General features: G+C 45.2%; 1 protein-coding gene across 2 annotated transcripts in view; it reads left to right on the forward strand.

Moving 5' to 3' along the window:
- FCHSD2 (FCH and double SH3 domains 2) overlaps positions 1-24,881 on the forward strand; it is a 163,476-nt gene that overhangs the window by 69,160 nt on the left and 69,435 nt on the right. For both annotated transcript variants that reach the window (XM_065833764.2, XM_065833774.2), the window contains exons 4-8: positions 6,342-6,418; positions 10,029-10,173; positions 13,050-13,183; positions 15,088-15,142; positions 15,535-15,663. In XM_065833764.2, coding sequence (XP_065689836.1) covers positions 6,342-6,418; positions 10,029-10,173; positions 13,050-13,183; positions 15,088-15,142; positions 15,535-15,663 — 540 coding nt within the window. The remainder of the gene's footprint in view (positions 1-6,341; positions 6,419-10,028; positions 10,174-13,049; positions 13,184-15,087; positions 15,143-15,534; positions 15,664-24,881) is intronic.

The following is a 24,881-nucleotide window of genomic DNA, read 5'->3' on the forward strand; positions in this document are numbered from 1 at the left end:
ACACATTAAATGCGATGCAGATGAACAGTCCTGGCATCCTTTTAATCGGCGCCTTTTCCAAAGTATCCGGATGCTCCGTCCAAGTCCATGTGCTGCCTATTTTGTGGTTTGTTTTCATATTTATTTAGTGACAGCCCCATTGCCCAAGGCCCTGGGTAAGCTCTGAGCAAAACAATTGCGTCTGACAAGCGTTTTTGTCGTCAGCTTATAATATAAATTAAACCAAGTCGTATCCCGAATTGAGTCCGTGCTGAACGGCGTTCATTCCCATTTACTCATTTCCTTTATTGAATCTCGCTCTAATAAATCAAGTACCGCTGGAAATAATCGCTGCGAAGACTTAATAACTATCTCAGAATTTAATCTTGAGACTAAATGGTTCTAATGTTGGAGTTTTCTTCTCCCCACGCAGACGCTTTGGAGGTTTCCGCTCCCACACGTCTCCCCGTCCAAGTGTTTTGAAGGGATGTTGGCAACCGGTAAATCTGGTTCGAGTTCTTCTTCGAGCTCAGGAGAAGAAAACAGCCGTGTGATTGATAAAGTCGCCTACGACGTTTTTTGGCACTAAATATGAGTCAGACTCATTGAGCTAAATCATGTAAAATTGTACCGAATTGAGAAAGCAACCTGAGAGCCTCGGGAAAGCACGAGCGGCTGAAATGGGTTTTGGATGCATCCGATTTGTTTTCATTTTCATAGCAGAAACATTTTTCAAAATGTCGAAATTTTACAGAACTCAGTCGTGTAGCTTTTTATTTTTAGAGGATTCTCTGTATATATAAGCTTCTCTTCATTCTCAGCCAGTTTTACTCCCCTACAACTGAAAATATGACTTTAAAAATATCTGACATCAGTCAAACTCCTGTTTTTACAAGGGCAAGATGTAACTCTGAATTTTATTTTTGAAGAACCACCAGTGGTTCTTCAAAATTCGTGGTCAATGGGGCAGAGTCCAGTTGAGGCCTGGATCCAGTGCAGAGCCTCAGGGGGCAGTGCTGGGGCCGGGATTATTCAATATATTCATCAATGACTTGGATGAGGGAACAGAGTGACTGTCAGCAAGTTTGCTGGGGACACCAAGCTGGGAGGAGTGGCTGACACGCCAGAGGCTGTGCTGCCATCAGAGACCTGGACAGGCTGGAGAGTTGGGCGGGGAGAAATGGAATGAACTAGAACAAGGGCAAGTGTAGAGTCTTGGATCTGGGCAGGAACAACCCCAGGTTCCAGTGCAAGTTGGGGAAGGAGCTGTTGGAGAGCAGTGTAGGGGAAAGGGACCTGGGGGTCCTGGGGCCAGCAGGGTGAGCATGAGCCAGCACTGGGCCCTTGTGGCCAGGAAGGCCAATGGTACCTGGGGTGGGTTAGAAGGGGGTGGTCAGTAGGTCAGAGAGGTTCTCCTGCCCCTCTACGCTGCCCTGGGGAGACCACCCCTGGAATATTGTGTCCAGTTGTGGCCCCTCAGTTCCAGAAGGACAGGGAACTGCTGGAGAGAGTCCAGCGCAGCCACCAAGATGCTGAAGGGAGTGGAGCATCTCCCGTGTGAGGAAAGGCTGAGGGAGCTGGGGCTCTGGAGCTTGGAGGACACTGAGGGGGGACTCATTCATGTTTACAGATATAGAAAGGGGGAGTGTCGGGAGGATGGAGCCAGGCTCTTCTCAGTGACAACCAATGATAGGACAAGGGGTAATGGGCGCAAACTGGAACACAAGGGGTTCCAGTTAAATATGAGAAGAAACTTGTTCCTGGTGAGGGTGTCAGAGCCTGGCCCAGGCTGCCCAGGGAGGTTGTGGAGTCTCCTTCTCTGCAGACATTCAAACCCGCCTGGACACCTTCCTGTGGAACCTCAGCTGGGTGTTCCTGCTCCATGGGGGGATTGCACTGGATGAGCTTTCCAGGTCCCTTCAACCCCTGACATTCTGGGATTCTGGTATTACTGAAATAAAATAGAATTTTCCATCTTAAATGCAACTCACAATAGTAGTGGCCCAACATTTCTGATTTTTTTTTGCTGTTATCGGAGAGCTTTAATTTGAATAGTTTAACAGCACAAGTGGCTTCCAAATGTTTGCACAGTCGGTTACATTGGGGGTAACGTCCGCAGGATTCCTCGGTTCGCTGAATATTAAAAATGACTCAGAGGGGACTATTTCTCTGTCCTTCTCGATTCATGGTCCCTTTCAATGCAACAACAGCAGAGCATGGATTGATTTTGTAGAAATGAAAGTTCTAAGAGGTCGCTTGATGGATTCCTCGCTGATAATGACAAGCGATCAAAATGATGCAAGAGATTGAAACTACTTAAATGAAATAGAATGTTACATTTGTTCTGTACAGATATTTTCCAAAACTCAGTGTTACATCAGCTAGCGTCTCGCATGCTTGCTGCAATCAATTATAGGTTTTAGGACTTGTCATCAAATAAAATGCTTTGAAAAACATCATTAATAAGTCCACATATTTTCTATCAATGCTCTTTTAATTTGGGCCGGCTTTCTCTTTGCTTTTCTCTTGGTACTTATTTTCTGTTAGTATTTCAGCAAGTATTTTTTTATCCCTCCCCCAATATCAGTTACAACCAACTTTAATAAAAAATACCAATAAATAGGTTGGTGGTGAGGTCTGGTTATAGGAAACATCAAATGGGAGCTGCAACAGTGGGAAATATGAATTGGAACGTACATAAAACTGATTCTTTAAGGTCTTTCTGTGAGCAGAATTTCATTTCTAGGTGTTGATTCCTTGGATGATCAATTGACAGAATTTTCCGCCCCATCCATCCATCTGCGAGGGAGATTCGCGAACACGTGAACAAGGGAAAACCAAGACATGGAGGAGTTATGTGCGTCTTCAGCTGAGTTAAAATGTGGTTCATGCCACAGCTGGTCTGTTGATAATATTTTTTATTTGCTTTCTAAATCCTGCTTCATGTTCATTGAAGTTGGCTGGAGTGACGCCCATCTACAAGAAGGAGGATCTGGGGAACTACAGACCTGTCAGTCTGACCACGGTGCTGGGGATGGTCATGGAGCAGGTGATCTTGAGTAACATCACAGGGCACATACAGGAGAACCTTGTGGTCAGGCCCGGTCTCCGTGGGTTTATGAAAGGCAGGTCCTGTTGGACCAACCTGATCTCCTCTATGACAAGGGAACCCACCTAGTAGATGAGGGAAAGGCTGTGGGTGTTGTGTGCTTAGACTGCAGTAAAGCCTGTGACACCGTGTCCCACAGCATCTCCTGGAGAAGCTGCAGCTCTCAGCCTGGATGGTGTATCTGTGATGGGTAAAGAACCGGCTGGAGGGCCCAAAGAGTTGTGGTGAAGGGAGCCAAATGCAGTTGTTGGCCGGTCAGGAGTGGTGTCCCCAGGGCTCAGTGTTGGGGTCAGTTCTGTTTAATCTCTTTATCAGTGATTTGGATGAGGGGATTGAGTGCACCCTCAGTGAGTTTGCAGATGACACCCAAGTTGGGTGGAGTGTTGATGTGCTGGAGGGTGGGAAGGCCATACAGAGGGGTCTGGCCCGGCTGGATCGATGGGCTGAGGCCAATTGTCTGAGGTTCACCAAGGCCAAGTGCCGGGTCCTGCACTGGGGTCACAGCAACCCCAGGCAGCGCTACAGGCTCGGGGAAGAGCGGCTGGAAAGTGCCCGGCGGAAAAGGAGCTGGGGGTGTTGGTGGCCAGAGGGGTGGTGGGATCACCTCACAAGAAAGGCCTTGAGGTACTGGAGCGAGTTGAGAGAAGGGAACAGAGCTGGGGAAGGGGCTGGAGCACAAGTGTGATGGGAGCGGCTGAGGGACCTGGGGGGTTCAGCTGGAGAACAGGAGCTGAGGGGAGACCTTCTGATCTCTGAACTGCCTGAAAGGAGCTTGGAGCCAGGGGGGTCGGGCTCTGCTCCCCAGGAACAAGCGCCAGGAGCAGAAGAAACGGCCTCAAGTTGCGCCAGGGGAGGTTGAGGTTGGATGTGGGGAACAATTTCTTCCCCAAAGGGCTGTGGGGCATTGGAACAGGCTGCCCAGGGCAGTGCTGGAGTCACCATCCCTGGAGGGTTGGACAGACGGACATGAGGTTCTCAGGACATGACGCAGCGCCAGGTTGGGGGAATGGTTGGATTCAATGATCTTGAAGGTCTTTTCCAACCAAAATTATTCAAGAACACACCAAAGCAGCGTCACCAGATACGTTTCTTTTGCCAAAGAAGTTGCACAGCGCTCGCAGGGAATTTCAGACGTTTTTGACCTTTCCCGTCTATACTTACCTATTCAAAGTAGTGCAATTTAAAAGAAACCATTTGTTATTACTCTCAAAAAATAATTAACAGTGCTTTTCTTGCAATTCAGTGATACGCACCTTATAATGAAGCGGAAAAATTAGATCAAAAACCCCTTGTGTTTCGCAGCCATCGGTGAGCAGACGGTTGTAGTTTTGGTGAAGTACAGGTTTACATATTTCTACTAAAAATTGGTGTAGTGTTTTTTTCAGGTAGGAAGGGTTTGGAAGGGAGGTGCCAGATTCGGATCCACCAGCCTCTCAATATCGCTTTTCCAAAGTCTAATTTGAATTCTTTGTACCCCAATGGTCTGTAACCCAAGGAAACGGAGAGGGAATTATGGATTTCACATAGATTTCACATACATTTCAGAATTTACACTGTAGTCTTTGATAGCGCCTTTATCACTAAACCTCCGTCCCATTCCCTAAAGTTCCTTTAAAATAAATATTAAGGAAACGTGGCATCCAGCAATAATAGGAGAACGTTCTGCATGGACTTCTTGCCTATTCTTCATTTAAATATTCACTCAAGCCTGTTAAACGTGGTGAATTGCACCTTCAGTAATAGGGTTTCTGTGTGCCAAAAATGGCTTTATTTATCCCTTTTTGGACATTTTTTGTGTGAGTTTGGTGTTTGCGAATGTTTGTTGGGCGTTTTGGGGCAGATCCCATAGCGGGAGTCGCTTCCCAAGGGATAGAAAAATGCAAATAACCCCAGGGAGGTAGCAAATAAACCTCCAAATCTTTGCTTTTTGAAAGCAAATGGTATTTTTCCTTTTATCTGGATGTTTTTCAACAGCTACCTCGTGTCGTTTGTGCATTGAAAAGAGAAAATGAAAGAAATCACAGTGCCGGAATTTATAGTTACAGGCATAACTTTACCTATGGAAAAGATTGGTCAGTGTAGAAGTGAACTATATTATACATATAGTATATAAATAATATAGATGTAGATATAAAGATAGAAATATAAATAGCAACGTGGAGTTTGAAAATGATGGAAACCAGGGAAGGGAACTGGGAATGATGTGGAAGCTCGGAATGGGAAATCACAGCTTCTCAGTAAGAAATGGGCTTCGCAAGGACTATTAATGTAAATCTGGTCGTTAAGCATCGTTAACACCAAAAACTGGTACCTGGCTCAGTGGGATCAGTTCAGAGCAGGAGTTGGACTCCCAAGGTACATTTAATATGAGGAAGCATCAGTTTTCTACTAATGATATATTAGGAATAATTAACTTTTTAACATCATTGGACTGCTAAGGATGAAATCTGGTGGTGATTTTTGAGATACTTCAAGCCGGCCTAGCAGGTGATAGGACCTTAAATACAGTCTAAAAAATAGATGGAAATGATACAGTGTGCGCTTATCATTGAGTGCGTCGGATCCTCTTTTCAATCTGTTAATCCCAAAGCGATATATATGATATAAATGAGATTACAAGGCCAAGGGGGGACCGCTGAGACCCCCCTTGAATTGTTTGCCCAGAGCTCGGCTATGAAAATGTTCTCATTGATTTTCTGAGACGGCGCAAAGTGAAACCCGGAGACTAAAGAGCGTCATTAACATTAATAATTAAAGACGGGCTGCATTTTTCAGTCTCTAGTCTGCTGTAATAATGTAATAAAGGCCCGATCCTGTGAGCAAGCGAAGAATCAAAACGGAGCATTTGGGTTTGGGTGCATAAATGAGCAGATATTCCATTGCTTCTCAGAACCCCCTGTCCCCATGCAGTGAAATAAAACCTTTTATTCTTACAGCCGTGAGACATTTTATTTGCAATATTCCCGCCTCTGATTGTGCCGCAAACATCCTCGGTACCATTGGTTTTGTTGGCCTTGTTCACACACAGAAACATTTTCAGTGTAAATCTCAGCTAAAGGTTTAAAATACGAACATAGAGCTCAGTTCTTGTTCTCAACAGAAACCAAAGTCAAGCACAGATACAAACCAGAAAACAAACTCCAGTCGTACATTGAAGTCGTTTGCTATAGATTATTTGCTTCTTTATGTGTCAGGTTATCATGGTATTTTAATTACCTCTTAGTTTTAACTCATTTTCTCCTTCTTTGAACAGAGCATTCAGAAGCTGGCGAGCCAATACCTAAAGAAGGACTGGCTGGGAATAAAAGCTGATGAACGAAGCGATTATAGGTAATTAAACAGCTGGATATCTCCAAATAGCCATCTTCAGAATTTCAATTCGTACAATTCTTTTCCTTAACCATGAAACACTTGCTCTTCCTCGTTATTTGTTCTTTGTTGTAGAGTTAAAAACGAGGCTTCGTTTGCCCCTGAAATTCTGTGATTAGTCTCAAATAGATGTTTATTACTTGAAAAACAAAACAACAAGATAGGACGACTGTCGTTTGGGTATTAATGCTCATATCTGAATGTATATTTTAGTAAATAGCTTCAAGGTTGGAGTAATAAATGGATTTTTCCTAGGAAAAGACAGCAGTGATTTCCTTTTTAGGGGCTCGTTCTTCATGATGACCACATCTAATAATAAGGAGGCAGCAAAGCAAGAAACACTGGTTTATAAAACTCTGTTTCATGAACGTGAAAGGTGGATTGTAACATAAAACCAGGAATTACTCAGCCTCCCACCTTCAAACAGCACCCTTGAAATATTTGGATAAAGCTTTACGATACTTTATTTCAATGTGTTCTTTGCATTCTGACCAGTTTTGTTTCAAATTCGTGATATATTTGTGGATTGAACTTTCACTCCCTTCCCACTGCTTGTGTGCCTGAAGTAAACTGAATGATCAGGCTGAAGTGTATTTACAACCCTCCTGTAGCACACAGACCCACATTCTTTTGCTGATTTCGGCCCATCAGAGCTTTTCTAATGAATTTTTGAGGCTCTGCAAAACTCTGCCCACAACTCCAGTTGTGTCCTTTGGTTTATTCCACCCCATGAAGAAGCTCCAGGTGCCTGAGGCAAAATCACTGAGCAACCTGGGATTATTTCACAGAATCACAGAATGGACTGGGATGGAAAAGCCCTCAGAGATCATCAAGTTCAAGCCTTGGTCCAACTCCAGTCCATTGACCAGATCATGGCACTAAGTGCCATGGCCGATCTCAGTTTCAAAACCTCCAGGGCCGGTGAGTCCAGCACCTCCCTGGGCAGCCATTCCAATGCTGACCACTCTCTCTGCACAGAATTGCTTTCTCATCTCCAGCCTCAATTTCCCCTGGCAGAGTTGAAGCCCATGCCCCCTTGTCCTATTGCTGACTGCCTGGGAGAAGAGCCCAATCCCCCCTGGCTAGAACTGCCCTTCAGGTCGTTCTAGAGAGTGCTGAGCTCACCTCTAAGCCTCCTCTGCTCCAGACTGGACAAGCCCAGCTCCCTCAGCCTCTCCCCATAGGGCTTGTGTTCAAGTCCCTTCCCCAGTCTTGTTGCTCTCCTCTGGACCCGCTCCAGCACTTCAATCTCTTTCCTGAGCTGAGGGGCCCAGAACTGAACACAATACTCCAGGTGTGGCCTCCCCAATGCAGAGCACAGGGGAAGGATCACTGCCCTTGTCCTGCTGACCACACCGGTTTGGATACAGGACAGGACACCATTGGCCTTCTTGGCCACCTGGGCACACTGTTGGCTTCTTGATTGTGAGATGATCAAAATCACAACATCTATGATCTTATCCCAAATTGGCAACATCTGATCTGGCTTTGGCTGCTGGGTTCTATAGGGTCTGTTAATTGATCCAACCGCAAATTGAATCATGGAGCAGGGACAGGAGGAAGAGCTTTGACTTAGGTAAAACATGATTTAAATTTTTAGTTGAAAGTGCAGATATTTGTTAGATCAGCGTGAATGTTGCAGGAGAGGAATTTAGGGTTCTGCTTATTGCAACTTAAAAGAATTGGGTGGTGGGTTCGCTCTGTTATTTACTGTATGGGGGAAATACCCCAAACCAAATGCTACTGGATTTCTCGCCAGATGTCCGTATGTGTCTTTTCTCTTGATAACCGTATGCAGAGCAGACTTTGATAGACAAAATTCCTGAAAAGTAAAAAATGAATGAAGTCAAATAGCAGGAAAACCATAGACCTTGATATATTTTTATACCTTATATCTATATATAACCATTCACACCATGATTCAGTCCAATAGCAAAATTTCACTTTGGGGTCTTCTTGCTTCTCGTTGGATCTTTTTCTCTGACTCAACGTGGGCCTTTGTTTTGTTCAGCTGTTGACATTGTTTCTGGTCCATGGCCTTGCAGGTGCTGTTTTGTCTGGATAAATCCTTTCTCAGCAAAGTGCAAAATAGGCCTTATCTTATAATTGTTCAGTGTAGTTTGTAGTTGCTTTTGGTAAATATGAGCAGAACTTAAAGGTTATAATTTTAACAAATCCATATTGCCAAGTGTCACGAAGGCACCCCAAGGTTCGTTTAAGGGACGACAGGGTCCAAAACAACTTTTATTAAACCGGTGAGAAATAGGATTTTAGCACTCCAAAAGTGACTTGAATACAGGTTTGGATATCAGTTGAGGAAATTATTAAGGGGCAGCAACTAATACAATAGGAAGTCCACAGAGTGCATGCACGTGGCTTCACCAAAACAATGCCGGAGCCATCCCTGAGTCCCGGAGGAGTCCACACTGCATGAACACGGTGTGGGATTATTTTAAAGGGATACACATACTCGTAGTGAGTACGGAAAGTGTACACTCATGATTCTGCGAGGATTGATTTATAATACACTCGCAATCCTGCGAGGAGAAATACACGTGCAAATGTACACGGAATATTACACGTGCTTATGTGGAAGCACGGGAGGAAAACACACTCGTGATTCTGCGAGGAAATAATTTATACACGTACTTGTATTGAGCATGGAAAGTACACGTGTAAATATGCACGGAAAGTATAAATACACGTGCAAACGTGCAGGGAAAGTAGATACACTCGCAGTCCCGCGAGGGTTAATTTACTCACACATGTGGTGACAAGGCAAGCGGAGTCTCCATCCCTGGGACAGGGGGGCAGTGGCTCCTGGCGGCAGCGGCTCAGCTCGTAACTCCAAGAGGATTGCGCAAGGGGCAGAGCCTCGACGAGAATCCCGTTTCTATAGCCTGATCAGATCTTACTGTGGGCATTCCAGAAGCTTCTCTGCACCCCCACCCTGGCTTTGGGTGGCCCTGAAGGCTCCAAACATCCCCCACACTGGCCGTGGGTGCCCAGCGGCTCCGTGGCACCTTGACACTCCCTTCTCCTAAGGGCCCTGGCCAGGGGGCTCTGGGGTCAAACAAAAGAAGCAGTCAGCCTCAAACAGCAGAGAGGGAGATGTGTCTACTCCTTCCATACTGAAGGAAGGGAAGGGGAGAGAGGGGGATTTGCATTCTGCCACACCAAATAACACTAACCAAAGAGTATATTGAAAATCATACAGCCTTATATCTCTAAATAATTCATTACATTTAGTCTGCATCTACTTAAGCTAAATGATTAATATTAAACTTAAATTGGGCTCATCCACTGACCCGTGAGTAGTAAAACCATCGCCGTGCCGCTCGCTTATTTAACAGGGGGAACTCAAAATGGCTCATCCAGGCTGTCGTATTTATAGAATGAAGCGGTTGATTCGTGTTCCAGTTGCACACAGTAGGAAAATCTGCACGACGCTCCCCGTACCCACAAGTTATCGGGGTTCGGTTCCCGTTCTGCTTCCTATGGGTCTCATGTTCAATTTATCACCCAACCTCCCTTTCTTCTTACCCGCAACCTTTGTGTTTTGTTATTTTAGGAGCATGTACTCGGTTTGGAAATCGCTTCTCGAAGGCACGATGCAAGTGGCCCAATCCCGCCTCAATATCTGCGAGAACTATAAAAACTTGATTTCGGAACCGGCCAGGACTGTACGGTGCTTTAAGGAACAGCAGCTCAAAAAGGTATTTGCGCTTTAAGAAGTTCTTTACGCTTTAGTCATTTTTATGTAGAAAAGCACGGTTGTTAGAAATCTCGTAGTATGGAAATTCTAAAAAATGTGTGTAATTTCAGGCTTTTCCTGTGCGTGTTGTTATAGCAATAAATAGCTTCTTGAAGAGGGATCAAACTTATGAGCTATCTAAAATTTAAATTGCTTGGAAATGAGTCTTTAAAAGTTGGTCAGAACTGCCTGTGCAAAGGGAACATCGTGCTATGGCAGTTACCTCGAGTTGGGTTTGCAGTGAAAATTTAAGGTGGGTTTTTTTAGGACAGGTTCTGATTTTAAGGACAGGCTTATCTTAAACCTGAAGAAAGGACTTGTGAAGACTACAGGGTGTAAAATGCATTTTCTCCAGCTGCCTCCTGTACAGGTATCACAAGTAAATATTCAAAAACTGCTGGAATTGGTCTGTTAATCCATGCAGAGAAAATAGCGTAGTTGAAGGAAAAGATAAACTTGACTTTTATTTAATTGGTCATTGCATTTGAAAGTCATTTCTGTCTCCAGAGGTCTCTACTGGACCTCTTAATCCAGAATGGGTTTCAGTTCAAATCACAGAATCCCAGAATGTGAGGGGTTGGAAGGGACCTGGAAAGTTCATCCAGTGCAATCCCCCCATGGAGCAGGAACACCCAGCTGAGGTTCCACAGGAAGGTGTCCAGGCGGGTTTGAATGTCTGCAGAGAAGGAGACTCCACAACCTCCCTGGGCAGCCTGGGCCAGGCTCTGACACCCTCACCAGGAACAAGTTTCTGCTCAAATTTAAGTGGAACCTCCTGTGTTCCATTTCTTACCCATTACCCCTTGTCCTATCATTGGTTGTCAGCGAGAAGAGCCTGGCTCCATCCTCCTGACACTCAACGTTTATATATCTGCAAACGTGAATGAGGTCACCCCTCAGTCTCCTCTTCTCCAGCTCCAGAGCCCCAGCTCCCTCAGCCTTTCCTCACACGGGAGATGCTCCACTCCCTTCAGCATCTTGGTGGCTGCGCTGGACTCTCTCCAGCAGTTCCCTGTCCTTCTGGAACTGAGGGGCCACAACTGGACACAATATTCCAGGGGTGGTCCCACCAGGGCAGAGTAGAGGGGCAGGAGAACCTCTCTGACCTACTGACCACCCCCTTCTAACCCACCCCAGGTACCATTGGCCTTCCTGGCCACAAGGGCCCAGTGCTGGCTCATGCTCACCCTGCTGGCCCCAGGACCCCCAGCTCCCTTTCCCCTACACTGCTTTCCAACAGCTCCTTCCCCAACTTACACTGGAACCTGGGGTTGTTCCTGCCCAGATCCAAGACTCTACACTTGCCCTTGTTCTAGTTCATTCCATTTCTCCCCGCCCAGCTCTCCAGCCTGTCCAGGTCTCTGATGGCAGCACAGCCTCTGGCGTGTCAGCCGCTCCTCCCAGCTTGGTGTCCCCAGTAAACTTGCTGACAGTCACTCGATTCCCTCATCCAAGTCATTGATGAATATATTGAATAATCCCGGCCCCAGCACTGCCCCCTGAGGCTCTGCACTGGATCCAGGCCTCAACTGGACTCTGCCCCATTGCCCACGACTCTCTGGCTTCTTCCCTTCAGCCAGTTCCCAGTCCACCTCACTACCCGCTCATCCAGACCACACTCCCTCAGTTCAGCTGTGAGGATGCTGTGGGACACTCTGTCAAATCCCTTACTCAAGTCAAGGTAGATCACGTCCACCATTCTGCCATCATCCATCCATCTTGTTCTGTCCTCATAAAAGTCAATGAGGTTGGGCAAGCACGACTTCCCCTTGGTGAAACCATGTTGACTGCCCCTAATGACCCTCTTATCCCTGATCTGCCTTGAGATGGCACCAAGGAGAAGTCGTTCCATCAGTTTCCCAGGGATGGAGGTGAACCTGACCGGTCTATGGTTACCCGGCTCCTCCCTCTTGCCCTTTTTGAAGACTGCAGTGACATTTGCTTTCCTCCAGTCCTCAGGCACCTCTCCCGTTTCCCAAGACTTGGCAAAGATGATGGAGAGCGGTCCAGCAATGCCCTCAGCCAGCTCCCTCAGCACCCGCGGGTGCATCCCATCCAGACCCATGGATTTATGGATGTCCAGAATGCCAACTGCTCCCTAACCCAGTCCTCATGAACCCAGGCAAACTCCTCCGTTGTCCTGCATTCCTCTGGGCCCTTAGCGCTACGGGGCTCCTCAGGACAGGCTCCGGCTATTACACAGAAAATTAACGCTCTCCCAGTCAAAACCAGTATGGTCATTTTTCTACTATTCCTTCAAATATTATATTTTAACATTAAAATCCTTGTTGTAACACTGGTTGGGTCGCATGCATGACAAGAGATGGAAATATTAATATTTTCACTCCTTGAGTGTTTCACGATGCATTTTAAACCTTTACATTTTCCTTGTGATTTCTGATACAACCCTGTTTGCTGGAACTAAAATGAAGAAAAACGAACTCTTAAAATAACATTTCTCAAAGAGTCCGTGTTGTGTTTTACGTGGTTGGTTTTGTCTTGCGCTTTAAATTATAGAGGAGGAAAGATGAATCATTTTTTTGTATCACCTCCAGTCATTTGCCTTTGGCTTTTTCCCAATTGTATTCTAATTATTTCAACTAATTACCTCATCCGGCGCTTTCAGAACTTGTGTGTTGAATAATTGAATTCAAATCGTTAAACAGCGGCCGAAAACAGGAAGAAAATATGATTTTATGCCCCTTAAAACAGGCATAATTGAGCAGAAGCGACTCGTAGGCTGCGCCCTCCCATATAAAGCGTGATGAAGAGCGATAAAACGATGACGATGGGATTATTTAGATGTAAAAAACCACCATGTTTTGTTTCCTTTTCCAGTGCGTGGAGCAGTTGACGAGGATCCAAGCTGAACTACAAGAGACGGTGAAAGATTTAGCTAAAGGCAAGAAGAAATATTTTGAGACGGAACAGATGGCTCAAGCGGTGCGGGAGAAAGCCGATATTGAGGCCAAGTATGTTTGTCTAATAGCATATGGCTAAATCATTGCACGCGTAGAAAGCACATTTGCACTTGTATTAGTTTATTGATAGTAAAGTATAACTGACTCATTGGGCATCAGCTCATTTGTTGTATTCTCACAATGCGAAGAAATTCTGGGTTCGTTAGAGGATTTTTTTTTGTCTTTTACTTGATAAGGATTGGATGATGAAAAGAACTTAGTAAAATATTCTGGAATACCCAAAGGATGTAAAAATGACAAAAAAACCCACGACAAATCAATAAAAAATCCAACAAGACAAACAAAACACCAAACATTTAAGAAACCACCAAGTTGGGAGGGAATGTGGAGCTGCTGGAAGGCAGGAGGGCTCTGCAGAGGGATCTGAATAGGCTGGAAATATGGGCCGATTCCAATGGGATGAAGTTCAACAAGGCCAAGGGCCGGGTCCTGCACTTTGGCCGCAACAACCCCCTGCAGCGCTCCAGGCTGGCACAGAGTGGCTGGAGAGCAGTCAGGCAGAAAGGGACCTGGGGGGACTGATGGACAGGAAGCTCAACAGGAGCCAACAGTGTGCCCAGGTGGCCAAGAAGGCCAATGGTGTCCTGTCCTGTATCCAAACCAACGTGGTCAGCAGGACAAGGGCAGTGATCCTTCCCCTGTGCTCTGCATTGGGGAGGCCACACCTGGAGTGTTGTGTTCAGTTCTGGGCCCCTCAGCTCAGGAAAGAGATTGAAGTGCTGGAGCGGGTCCAGAGAAGAGCAACAAGACTGGGGAAGGGACCTGAACACAAGCCCTATGGGGAGAGGCTGAGGGAGCTGGACTTGTTCAGTCTGGAGCAGAGGAGGCTTAGAGGTGAGCTCAGCACTCTCTAGAACGACCTGAAGGGCAGTTCTAGCCAGGGGGGATTGGGCTCTTCTCCCAGGCAGTCAGCAATAGGACAAGGGGGCATGGGCTTCAACTCTGCCAGGGGAAATTGAGACTGGAGATGAGAAAGCAATTCTGTGCAGAGAGAGTGGTCAGCATTGGAATGGCTGCCCAGGGAGGTGCTGGACTCACCGGCCCTGGAGGTTTTGAAGCTGAGATTGGCCATGGCACTTAGTGCCATGATCTGGTCAATGGACTGGAGTTGGACCAAGGCTTGCACTGGATGATCTCTGAGGTCTTTTCCAACCCAGTCCATTCTGTGATTCTGTGAAAACAAACATTAAAAAAAGACAAAACAATAAACCATCCAACAAACAAAAAATAACAAAAACCAAATGCAATCAAATTTAAAAAAAACTCCAAACAGATAAAACACATCGAAAAATTTGAGTTTAGGAATTATGGAGCAGGTTTCTACTGCAGTATTGTTCAGATTATAATAACTATTTACTTGATTGTGTTTTCTTATTGACTTTTCAAACCGCTGTCTTTCTCATAGCTAATAAAGAATTTATCTAATTTCTATTTCATGAGTCCAAAGGTGAAAATCAGATGGGTTCTGCTTTTAAAATACGTGTGTGTCACAGATACCCCTCCAGCTGGGACAGAGTTACTAACGATGTCACATTAATATCTCATCAGATAACCAGTAGCTCAAATTTACAGCACTTTGTGGCTGGAGAGTTCACTCCAAATCCATCAAACCCCAAAAGAACTCGAGTTGCAGCTGCCACCCCATTTCCCTTTCACAATAGATTTAAATTTCGTTCAAAAATCAGGGTAAACCGTGCAAAAGATTTCAGAGCACACAGTGCAGGTACTATTGATGTAGCCCCGCGTATTTTGTTTAGTAATCTATTATTCTTAAGCTTTTCTTAATCATAAAAATCAAAATGTAGGCATAAGAAATGAAGTAAAATTTTGCAGAAGTGAAGTGCAGTGGTTTGTTGATCCTGTACTTTAAATTCTCCTTTTAATTTCTGTTTCAGGTCCAAACTTAGTCTTTTCCAGTCCCGAATAAGCTTGCAGAAGGCGAGCGTGAAGGTGAGTGGAATAAAAAGTGCTTAATGTTTCTTGCAATGGTGCTTTGCAGCTGATTTCACGAGGCCTCTGACCAATGTCGAGATGACGGACGTTGCGGAAGACAAATCATTAGAACAAGTGATGAGATAAGAGGACAGAATTACATAGGATCGAATTGAGAAGATTTTGTCTAGTTGGAATTACAATTGTTCATTAAAGACCATGTGTGAAATTACCAACTGCATGGGGGTAAACACATTATAAACCCCTTACCGTTAAACACAAAGCTATTAATCCTTTAAAGATTTGGCTATGTTCATACATAAATACGCATGTTAATCTACTGTTAATTCACATTTCATCCTTTAGCTCGTCATTATTACCCATCTTTTAACTTGTGTTTCTCATTGCAGTTAAAAGCGCGCCGCTCCGAGTGTAATTCCAAGGCCATCCATGCAAGGAACGATTATCTTCTCACCTTAGCGGCGGCCAACGCACACCAAGATCGCTACTATCAGACGGACCTAGTGAACATTATGAAGGTAAGGGAGCGAAAGTCTGGAAGGCAAAATGAATTAAGCACGAACCTTTGGGTTGTTTCACCACAGTGATGTTGGTTTCTCCAATTCCATTATGGCAATGGGTATCGTGATATTGTGCAGTATCTTTGGTACCATTATCAAACCTCAAAGCTAAGCGGTTACCTTGATTTTTTGATTCACTTTCTTCTGAAAAACTCAGAACCAAGTCTGTAAAACTAAGATTTGTATTTTCCTATTGTAGTCAACCTTAAGTAATCTAGAGATTTACTTCTTCACTAGCATATCCCATAATCTTTTGGATGCAATTAGCTGATGACAGCATTTTATGGTCTGATTAATGAAAATACAATCGTTAAACACCTTGGTTTCAAACTCTGAATTGCTGTTGTCACACGTGGCCGCTTGCCAACTCAAGCCAAGAACAGATACTTGAACTCATAGGAAATTACAGCCTTAAAAAGTTCAAATATGATTGCTCACGGGTTTTGCTTAACATCATCCCAGAATTACTTCAATATATCTTAGATACACTTCAATCGTGAAATCAGTAATTCGCACTTTACGTAGTTGCGCTTCGTGTATTGACATTTTCGAAGTTTATTTCGATTTGCTATCCGCAAACTATTTCCAGGGGATGCAATCAGGTGCCGCAACTTGGAAGCCTGTAATTAGCATTTGAAATTGCTTTCTTGAGGAACTCGCACCATATTATAACAAATCACTTGTATTCTCATCATCCTTTTGCTTAGTGGGGAGGAAAAAACACTGATATGAAGAGCAGGTAACTACTCCTATGGCAATATTTGTGTGCTGCTTCGAGTAAATCACAGCCTGAGTTATAAATTCATTGGTGTTCCTAATACCTAAATCAGCTCAGGGTCTCTAAGCGCCAATGCAGGGCTGCGTTTCTATCAGTAAAACATGATATTTGTGCTGACTAAATGTGGAGTGCATGGAAATGGTTATAAAGTAAGTATTTCCTTGTAATACTGGAGATAAAATGATGAATCGATGCTTGCACAAGAGAATTCTGGAGTTACGTGCATGGTTGGCTGTCATCAGTTAATGCTCTGGCTTGGAGGCAATGCCAGAAGTGAATTTAATACATTTGCAAGAAAACAAACCAAACAGTCATTTGAAATAATAAAAACATGAGCAGATAGGTAAAATTATGGCTGGCTCCGGTGGGTTATGGATGTTGTAACGTAAACCCTGCAAAGGGATTCTTGTTTCCTCTCCGTGTCAGGATACATTTGGTGTGTTTGACAAAGTAAAGCCAGAGCGAGCCCGGCGGGACCTTCGTCTCTGTGAGTTTCCATAAACATTTATGTCTTTGGATGTCCATCGATGTTTTACGTGCACGGGGTCCAATTCCTAAAGCTACCGCTGATCTCTAGTGGTTTCTTTACCCACTTACTGGGTCCCTCTTGTCCAGTCCTTCCTTTGTAGAACTTGTTCTGAAGGCTTTTTTCAAAGCGAACCATTTTTTGATATAGAAACCTCTCTGTGCAACCCGTTCTTCTATACAATAATTGCGGGTTACTGAAAAGCTGAGTCGCAAGTTCTTTCATCGAGCCAAATTGCTTTGGAAGGAAACAACAACGTTCAGGCTTCTGTTTCTGCATCGCTCTCGTATATTTATAGCACTTGAATGTCTGTGTCTGGTCAACAACTGTGTTCTTAATGAAGAGCTGTAAATTTGGGGGTTTTTCACTGTGTGGGAGCAAAACCACATCTCCTTGCAACAAGGTCATATTTGGGTGGGAGTGTTGATGTGCTGGAGGGTGGGAAGGCCATACAGAGGGGTCTGGCCCGGCTGGGTCGATGGGCTGAGGCCAATTGTCTGAGGTTCACCAAGGCCAAGTGCCGGGTCCTGCACTGGGGTCACAGCAACCCCAGGCAGCGCTACAGGCTCGGGGAAGAGCGGCTGGAAAGTGCCCGGCGGAAAAGGAGCTGGGGGTGTTGGTGCCAGCGGCTGAACATGAGCCAGCGTGTGCCCAGGTGGCCAAGAGGCCACCAGCATCCTGGCTGGGACCAGCACTGGTGTGGCCAGCAGGCCCAGGGCAGTGACCGTCCCTGTGCTGGGACCTGGGGAGGACAAACCGCCAGTCCTGGGGGCAATTTTGGGCCCCTCATCTCAGGGCTCAAAATGGTGGCCCCAGGGGCACCAAAATCACCTCAGGACTCAAAATGGTGGCCAGAGGGGTGGTGGGATCACCTCACAGGAAAGGCCTTGAGGTGCTGGAGTGAGTTGAGAGAAGGGAATGGAGCTGGTGAGGGGCTGGAGCACAAGTGTGATGGGAGCGGCTGAGGGAGCTGGGGGGTTCAGCTGGAGAACAGGAGCTGAGGGGAGACCTTCTGATCTCTGAACTGCCTGAAAGGAGCTTGGAGCCAGGGGGGGTCGGGCTCTGCTCCCCAGGAACAAGCACCAGGAGCAGAGGAAACGGCCTCAAGTTGCGCCAGGGGAGGTTGAGGTTGGATGTGGGGAACAATTTCTTCCCCAAAGGGCTGTGGGACATTGGAACAGGCTGCCCAGGGCAGTGCTGGAGTCACCATCCCTGGAGGGCTGGACAGACGGACATGAGGTTCTCAGAACATGGGGCAGTGCCAGGGGTGGGGGAGCGGTTGGACTTGATGATCCTGAGGGGCTTTTCCAATTAAAATGATTCTGTGATCTGGTGCTAAAACCCGCCTGGAGTCAGTTCACACATAGATATGATAAGGTGGAAACAATTTTTTTGAAAAGGGAAAACATCCTTCAAAAAGAGATCCTGAGGAGTCAGCAAGCCTGGGGATAAGGGTGATTCATCTGATTTAATGTCTCACATTTGCCGGGAGCTCTCAACAAACTTCCCACTCTACTTACGTAAAAGAATGACGTTGTTACTGGTTCATTGAGGGTTTATCTCATAGATAAATAACTGATGAAGAGATACAGAAGATGTGGGATTGAAGTAAATACTTGAGGTTTATAAGGGAAGGAGATTTGCTATCAAGGTCCTGGTTTCTCTCTTACCTCTCTGCTCTTTCTGAAATGTGTGTGGGAACCATGCTGAGAATAAGATAATTCTATTTAGTGTAATGATTGAAAATAAACACTATGGAGGAGGAACTGAAGAGAGAGGTGAAGATTTGAAGGTGAAGAATCATTCAGTATAAGCAAACTTGAGTCTTCTGACCAAGAGGTGTAGAAACAACTTGACAGTTTTGGTTGAGCAGGCAAGACAATAGCACATGAATTTCATGTTAAAATAGAAGAGTTAAGGAGAAAATTGCTGCCTACAGAGTAAAGATGAGATACTTGAACTGGAAATGGAGCAAAGTGGACTCACCGGCCCTGGAGGTTTTTAAGCTGAGATTGACCATGGCACTTGGTGCCATGATCTGGTCAATGGACTGGAGTTGGACCAAGGGTTGGACTGGATGATCTCTCAGGTGTTTTCCAACCCAGTCCATTCTGAGAAGGATAAAGAAATGAAGATATTGTCTATTAAATGTTTCTAATGCTTCCTCTCGGAAGGGAGGTATTTTGAAAAGGTATGAAAACCTTTTCTAGGCAATATGTTACATGCTATAATACACTTGTATTTTCCAAACTGAACATTTTCGTTTCTCTGTTGAGGTTAACATTTTAAAATTGTGGTTTATCTTAATATTACTAAGTCCTTAGATATTCTTGTAGCAGTGGCTGCCTTGCTGTCCATAAGTATTTCTATGTAAAATGAAGTACCAGGTTTAGAATAGAATAGAAGTATCAGTTTTAGAATAAAGCCTTTAGAAATCATGCAGGAAGCGGAAAAAATAAGTCATTTTATTCTGTTTTTAAAGACATATCTCATATATCTGTTGTCTAGAGCAACTGTTTTAAATGGCGTTTTGGTATAAAATGACTGGGTACTGCTACTTCAGTAGGGATTTCACTAAAGAGTTGAAGCTTTCAGTGTTTTTCTACTTATTTTACTCAAAGTTGATGAAAACTTTAGAAACTGAGAAAGCCATGAAGAAATTTCAGCTCATATTTGGCTTTATTAAAAGCGTTTCAGAGCCTGTTTCTGTTTGCATCCATCATAAACAATTTCTTCATAGCTTTTAGTTTTAATTGACTTATTGTTTCCAGAAAGAGAATTGGGTCGTGTGGTTTCTGGCTTGTTCGAAGCTGGGGTTGGCTTGGCTCAAACGCTGCGTTTCGGGTCGAAATTCTGCTGGTTTGGGGATTAAACAGCGGGTAACGCTCTCTAAAGCATCACTTTGGACCATGTGCACACAGTGTTCGCCTTCCTAGAAAACATGACATTATCTTCTGAACTTCGACGTCAAGTCGTATACAGTGATAAATAGCAGATTAAAAGAAATCTGGCTGCCTTTTGCTGTTTGTTTCTTCTCGTATTAAATTACCTTTTATTTCCATTTGCCAAAACCTCAATCTGGCTTGGTGACATTTTTGTGACTTTTCTTAAAGGTTTTCATCCACATTTAACCAAATTGTAATTTTATAATTGCGCTTTCAGTTTTATGGTATCCAGCTCATCCCTTGACTCCTATGTAGCCAAGAGGATAAAACACTGAGGTTTATTATAGGATGTGTACACGAAAACTCGAGCGTTACATCCTGTGCAAGTTGAACCGAAGGCAAACGGGTGATATTAATGTGTCCACATAGCGTGTTCATCAGTTTCCAAGCACTAAAATTCATATTGTTGTTAAGAGAAAGGAGCTGGGGGTGGTATATTTTGCAGTAATAGCATTTATGCTGGCACAAGGTGTTTGTGACACTCGTTGGCAAAGTGTAACGTGTTGGATTAGAGACACCCGAGGTTGTTCCGTGTTCATCTGGGAATTTACATCTGGGTCTAACCAAGTCCTGCCACAAAGCTGAGCTCTGCACTTCATTCTGTGTCATCATTGTTTTTCTTTAAACCTGATTGCTAAGATCGAGTCTACAAACTCACTTTAAACTGAGGTGGGAACAAAGTGTAAGACGATGCTTGAAGTCGATGTGAGGCTGTTTTGATACCTGTGTCTTTAGAAACTTCCTTATTGCTTCATTTCATGTTTTACTGCTCTGCAAGTTCCTCTCATGTGCCGCCTGGACTTTATAAAGCAACTTATAATGAGGAAACGTTAATCTAAAAAAAAGGGAGGGGGTGTTGTGAACGTTTTTAATAATTCTTGGCTTATTTTCAGTAGAAAGAGAGAACTAAAATTGATTTCAAAGTCTAGACTTACAGATGAAATGAGTGTCAGCAGTTTATCCCATTACAACCCATGCCAGGTGGCTGCACGTGTCCTTCACACCAACCAAGCTCTTTTACACAGTGTAAAATGTGTTAGTAAACCGTATGATTTTGTTTCTGCAGGATGTTTCCTATAGCTGTCGCTCTCAAGGGTTTCCCTTTCAAGACTTGATTTAAAAGCTGGAGTTTTTCAGAAAAATCTGATTTTACAGAGGTCGTCAGTGGAGTTTTGTGGTTGATGCCAAACATACCGTCACCTTTAAGGATCCTGAATGGTATCGTAGGGGATAATGATAATAACATTTTAAATAAAGAGACCCCACCAAACGATCAACAATCAAGTTTCGTCTCGATGCAGGAATCTGTTCACAGATGCTCGACACAAGGAAGTGCGATTGTATAATTTGGCTCCTGTTCCTGATCAGAGTCCTGGGGGTGATACAGCAGGTTTAAATAGAAACTTCACCTTGCGTCATTTCCCTGGAACAGATCTCTGGTTATGTAAGGGTGATGACACTGAGACATGTTACAGCATTCCTGTTGTAATTCTGGAGATCAGCTTTTCAAATGACAGGCGACGTGTGCTGTTTGCACATCCTTGCCTGGTTTTAAGCGCTGTCTTAATGGGTTCTGACAGGGGAGGAGATGCAGGTTGGAGAAGTGGATGCAGATGAACCTCATGAGGTTCAGCAAGGCCAAGTGCAAGGTCCTGCACCTGGGTCAGGGCAACCTCCGGTGTCAATCCAGGCTGGGGATGGAGGGATGGAGAGCAGCCCCCAGGAGAAGGACTCGGGGGTGCTGGGGGTGAAAGATTGGCCATGAGCCGGCAACGTGCGCTTGCAGCCCAGAAATCCACCCGTGTCCTGGGCTGCATCCCCAGCAGCGTGAGCAGCAGGTGGAGGGAGGGGATTCTGCCCCTCTGCTCCGCTCTGGTGAGACCCCCCTGCAGTGCTGGTCCAGCTCTGGGTCCTCAGCACAGGACACACATGGACCTGCTGGAGAGGGGCCAGAGGAGCCCCAGGAATGATGCGAGGCTGGAACAGCTCTGCTGGGAGGACAGGCTGAGAGAGTTGGGGTGTTCAGCTGGAGAACAGAAGCTCCAGGGAGACCTTAGTGCAGTCTTTCTGGACTGAAAAGGGGCCAAGAAGAAAGATGGGGACAGACTTGTGAGCAGGGCCTATTGTGATAGGGCAAGGGGTGGTGGTTTTAAACTAAAGGAGGGAGATTCAGGCCAGACATGAGGAAGAAATTATTGCCCTGAGGGTGGTGAGAGCCTGACCCAGGTTGGCCAGAGAGGTGGTGGCTGAACCATCCCTGGAGACATCCCAGGCCAGGCTGGACGGGGCTCTGAGCAACCTGAGCTGGTGAAGATGTCCCTGCTCATGGCAGGGGTGGCACTGGGGGAACTGGGAAGGTCCTTCCAACCCGAACTATTCTGTGATTAACAGTCTCAATAATGTGCAGTTCCTAGTGGGAAATGTGTGGAGAAGACTGAGCCAGGCTTTTTATTTCTTTTTTAAATGATGGGCAGGAACAAATGGGACCATTCTGGTGAAGTATAAGGAAAACGTTTTGCCATGAAGGTGGTCGGACAGAAGCAGTGGCTCAGGGAGGGCAGGAATGTCATCCCGTGGGGACATTCAGAACTTGACTGGACACAGCCTTGGGCAACCTGATCCCTTTGGCCCTGCTCTGAGCAGAGGTTGAACTCACATCTCCCTTTCAACCTCAGTTATTCTATGATTCCAAGAAACAGCAAGTGATAGGATGAGAGGAAACGGCCTCAAGTTGCACCAGGGGAGGTTGAGGTTGGATCTTGGGAACAATTTCTTCCCCAAAGGGCTGTGGGGCATTGGAACAGGCTGCCCAGGGCAGTGCTGGAGTCACCATCCCTGGAGGGGTTGAAAAGGCATTTAAACGAGGTTCTTGAGGACACGGTTTAGTGCTAGAGTTGGGTTATGGTTGAGCTTGATGATCCTGAGCATCTCTTCCAACTGAAACGATTCTCTGATTTCGCTTGGGAAGCCCTGACTTGTGGTTCCTGGGTTGGTTGTTTTCTGCTTTTAACTGGAGCAACTTCACGAGCCCACAGCGCTGGAATATTCGTGTTCTGCTGAGCCCTGTTCTTTCTTTGGGAGCATTGTTGGAGCTTTTGTGAGTCGACATCTGTGTTTTCGGCATAGTCAACAACCACTTTTAATGATCATTAAAAACAAACGTAAGTACAGACCCCAAATATGATGTGCACAAATGAGATTTGGCTGAAGCTGGTAGTGTTTTTAAAAATAACCCAAGATGCAGGAGGTTTTGTTGAATTTATACCAAGAAATGAATAGGATGTGCATGGCAAATGGTTCTTTCCTCTGATGACTTTATTTGACTTGAGAATGAAGTGAACGCGTTAGCCGAAGGTCTTAAATTGTCTGAGGAACGTTATCCTAGCAAAGGCTGCCCGCTGTATAAATAAAAGGCGAACGTTTGCTCGAATGCAGATCTCTGTGGACTCCAGAACAAGCAGAGCCAATGTTATCGCGGTAAGAAATCATTTTACGCACACACGTTATTGTTTTATGCTTTTTAGAATGATTTAGAAGCACCCAGGGAATTCCTTTTCTAAAGCGGAGATTCTGTCCTAAATGAAAAAACAACATTAAGATAAAAGAATTTTGAAGTCACTAGAGGTTCCCATTTTCTTCTATAAATCTCTTTTATTATTTCAGAACCAGCTATTCTTTAAAAATCCTGTAATACTCCCTTTAGAATGTTGAGGCGATTTATGTAAGTGAAAGGACCATTGTTTCACTTCCCTTTCTTGTCAGCTGCGAGCCACAAATATCTTGTAATTACAATTAAGCCAGCCCTAGATTGCGTTATCTACCGTATCAGATGGGCACAGCGACTTTCCTTTGCCATGAGTTTGCGTTGCTTTGTTGGTTTTATTCCTAGGAATGGGGGATGAGTGGAGACAGTTGCCCGCCATAGGGTGTGAATATTCCAGGAGATGCTTCCCAAGAGCCGATACCGCTCGGTTTTCCCTTCCAAAGACATCAGTCTGTGCATCTGTGCTCATAAAACCTCAGGGAAATTAATTCCTTTAATAAGGCGGGTGATTATGCATCCACGTAGCTTGTTAAATAATTAATACAGAGTTGCGCTCTCTTTAATTTAGACCTTATTTTAAATGCTCCTGTATTATGCAGTTGATACCTAAGTGCTGCTTTGGAGAACTTGAGCTCCTTCATAGTCTACTGAACGTGTGCTAAGTACAGTGTTGAGCGTTTATCTTCTGTCTGACCGTGAGTAAACACACACAGGGAAGTGAAAAGAGGCTTCCTACCAGAAAAACAACCGCTTCTGATGGCAGTTTTGGCAGAATCACAAACAAGGAATGGTTAGATAGCCTTACCAGTAAGTAATACGCCAGAGGCTGTGCTGCCATCCAGAGACCTGGACAGGCTGGAGAGTTGGGCAGGGAAAAATGTAATGAAATAGAACAAGGGCAAGTGTAGAGTCTTGGATCTGGGCAGGAACAACCCCAGGTTCCAGTGTAAGTTGGGGAAGGAGCTGTTGGAGAGCAGTGTAGGGGAAAGGGAGCTGGGGGTCCTGGGGCCAGCAGGGTGAGCATGAGCCAGCACTGGGCCCTTGTGGCCAGGAAGGCCAATGGTACCTGGGGTGGGTTAGAAGGGGGTGGTCAGTAGGTCAGAGAGGTTCTCCTGCCCCTCTGCTCTGCCCTGGGGAGACCACCCCTGGAATATTGTGTCCAGTTGTGGCCCCTCAGTTCCAGAAGGACAGGGAACTGCTGGAGAGAGTCCAGCATAGGACAACAAAGATGCTGAAGGGAGTGGAGCATCTCCTATGTGAGGAAAGGCTGAGGGAGCTGGGGAAGAGGAGATGGAGAAGAGGAGACTGAGGGGTGACTCATTCATGTTTACAGGTATGGAAAGGGTGAGTGTCAGGAGGATGGAGCCAGGCTCTTCTCGGTGA

The sequence above is a fragment of the Patagioenas fasciata genome, chromosome 1 (genome assembly GCF_037038585.1).
Source record: "Patagioenas fasciata isolate bPatFas1 chromosome 1, bPatFas1.hap1, whole genome shotgun sequence".
Lineage (NCBI taxonomy): Eukaryota > Metazoa > Chordata > Aves > Columbiformes > Columbidae > Patagioenas > Patagioenas fasciata.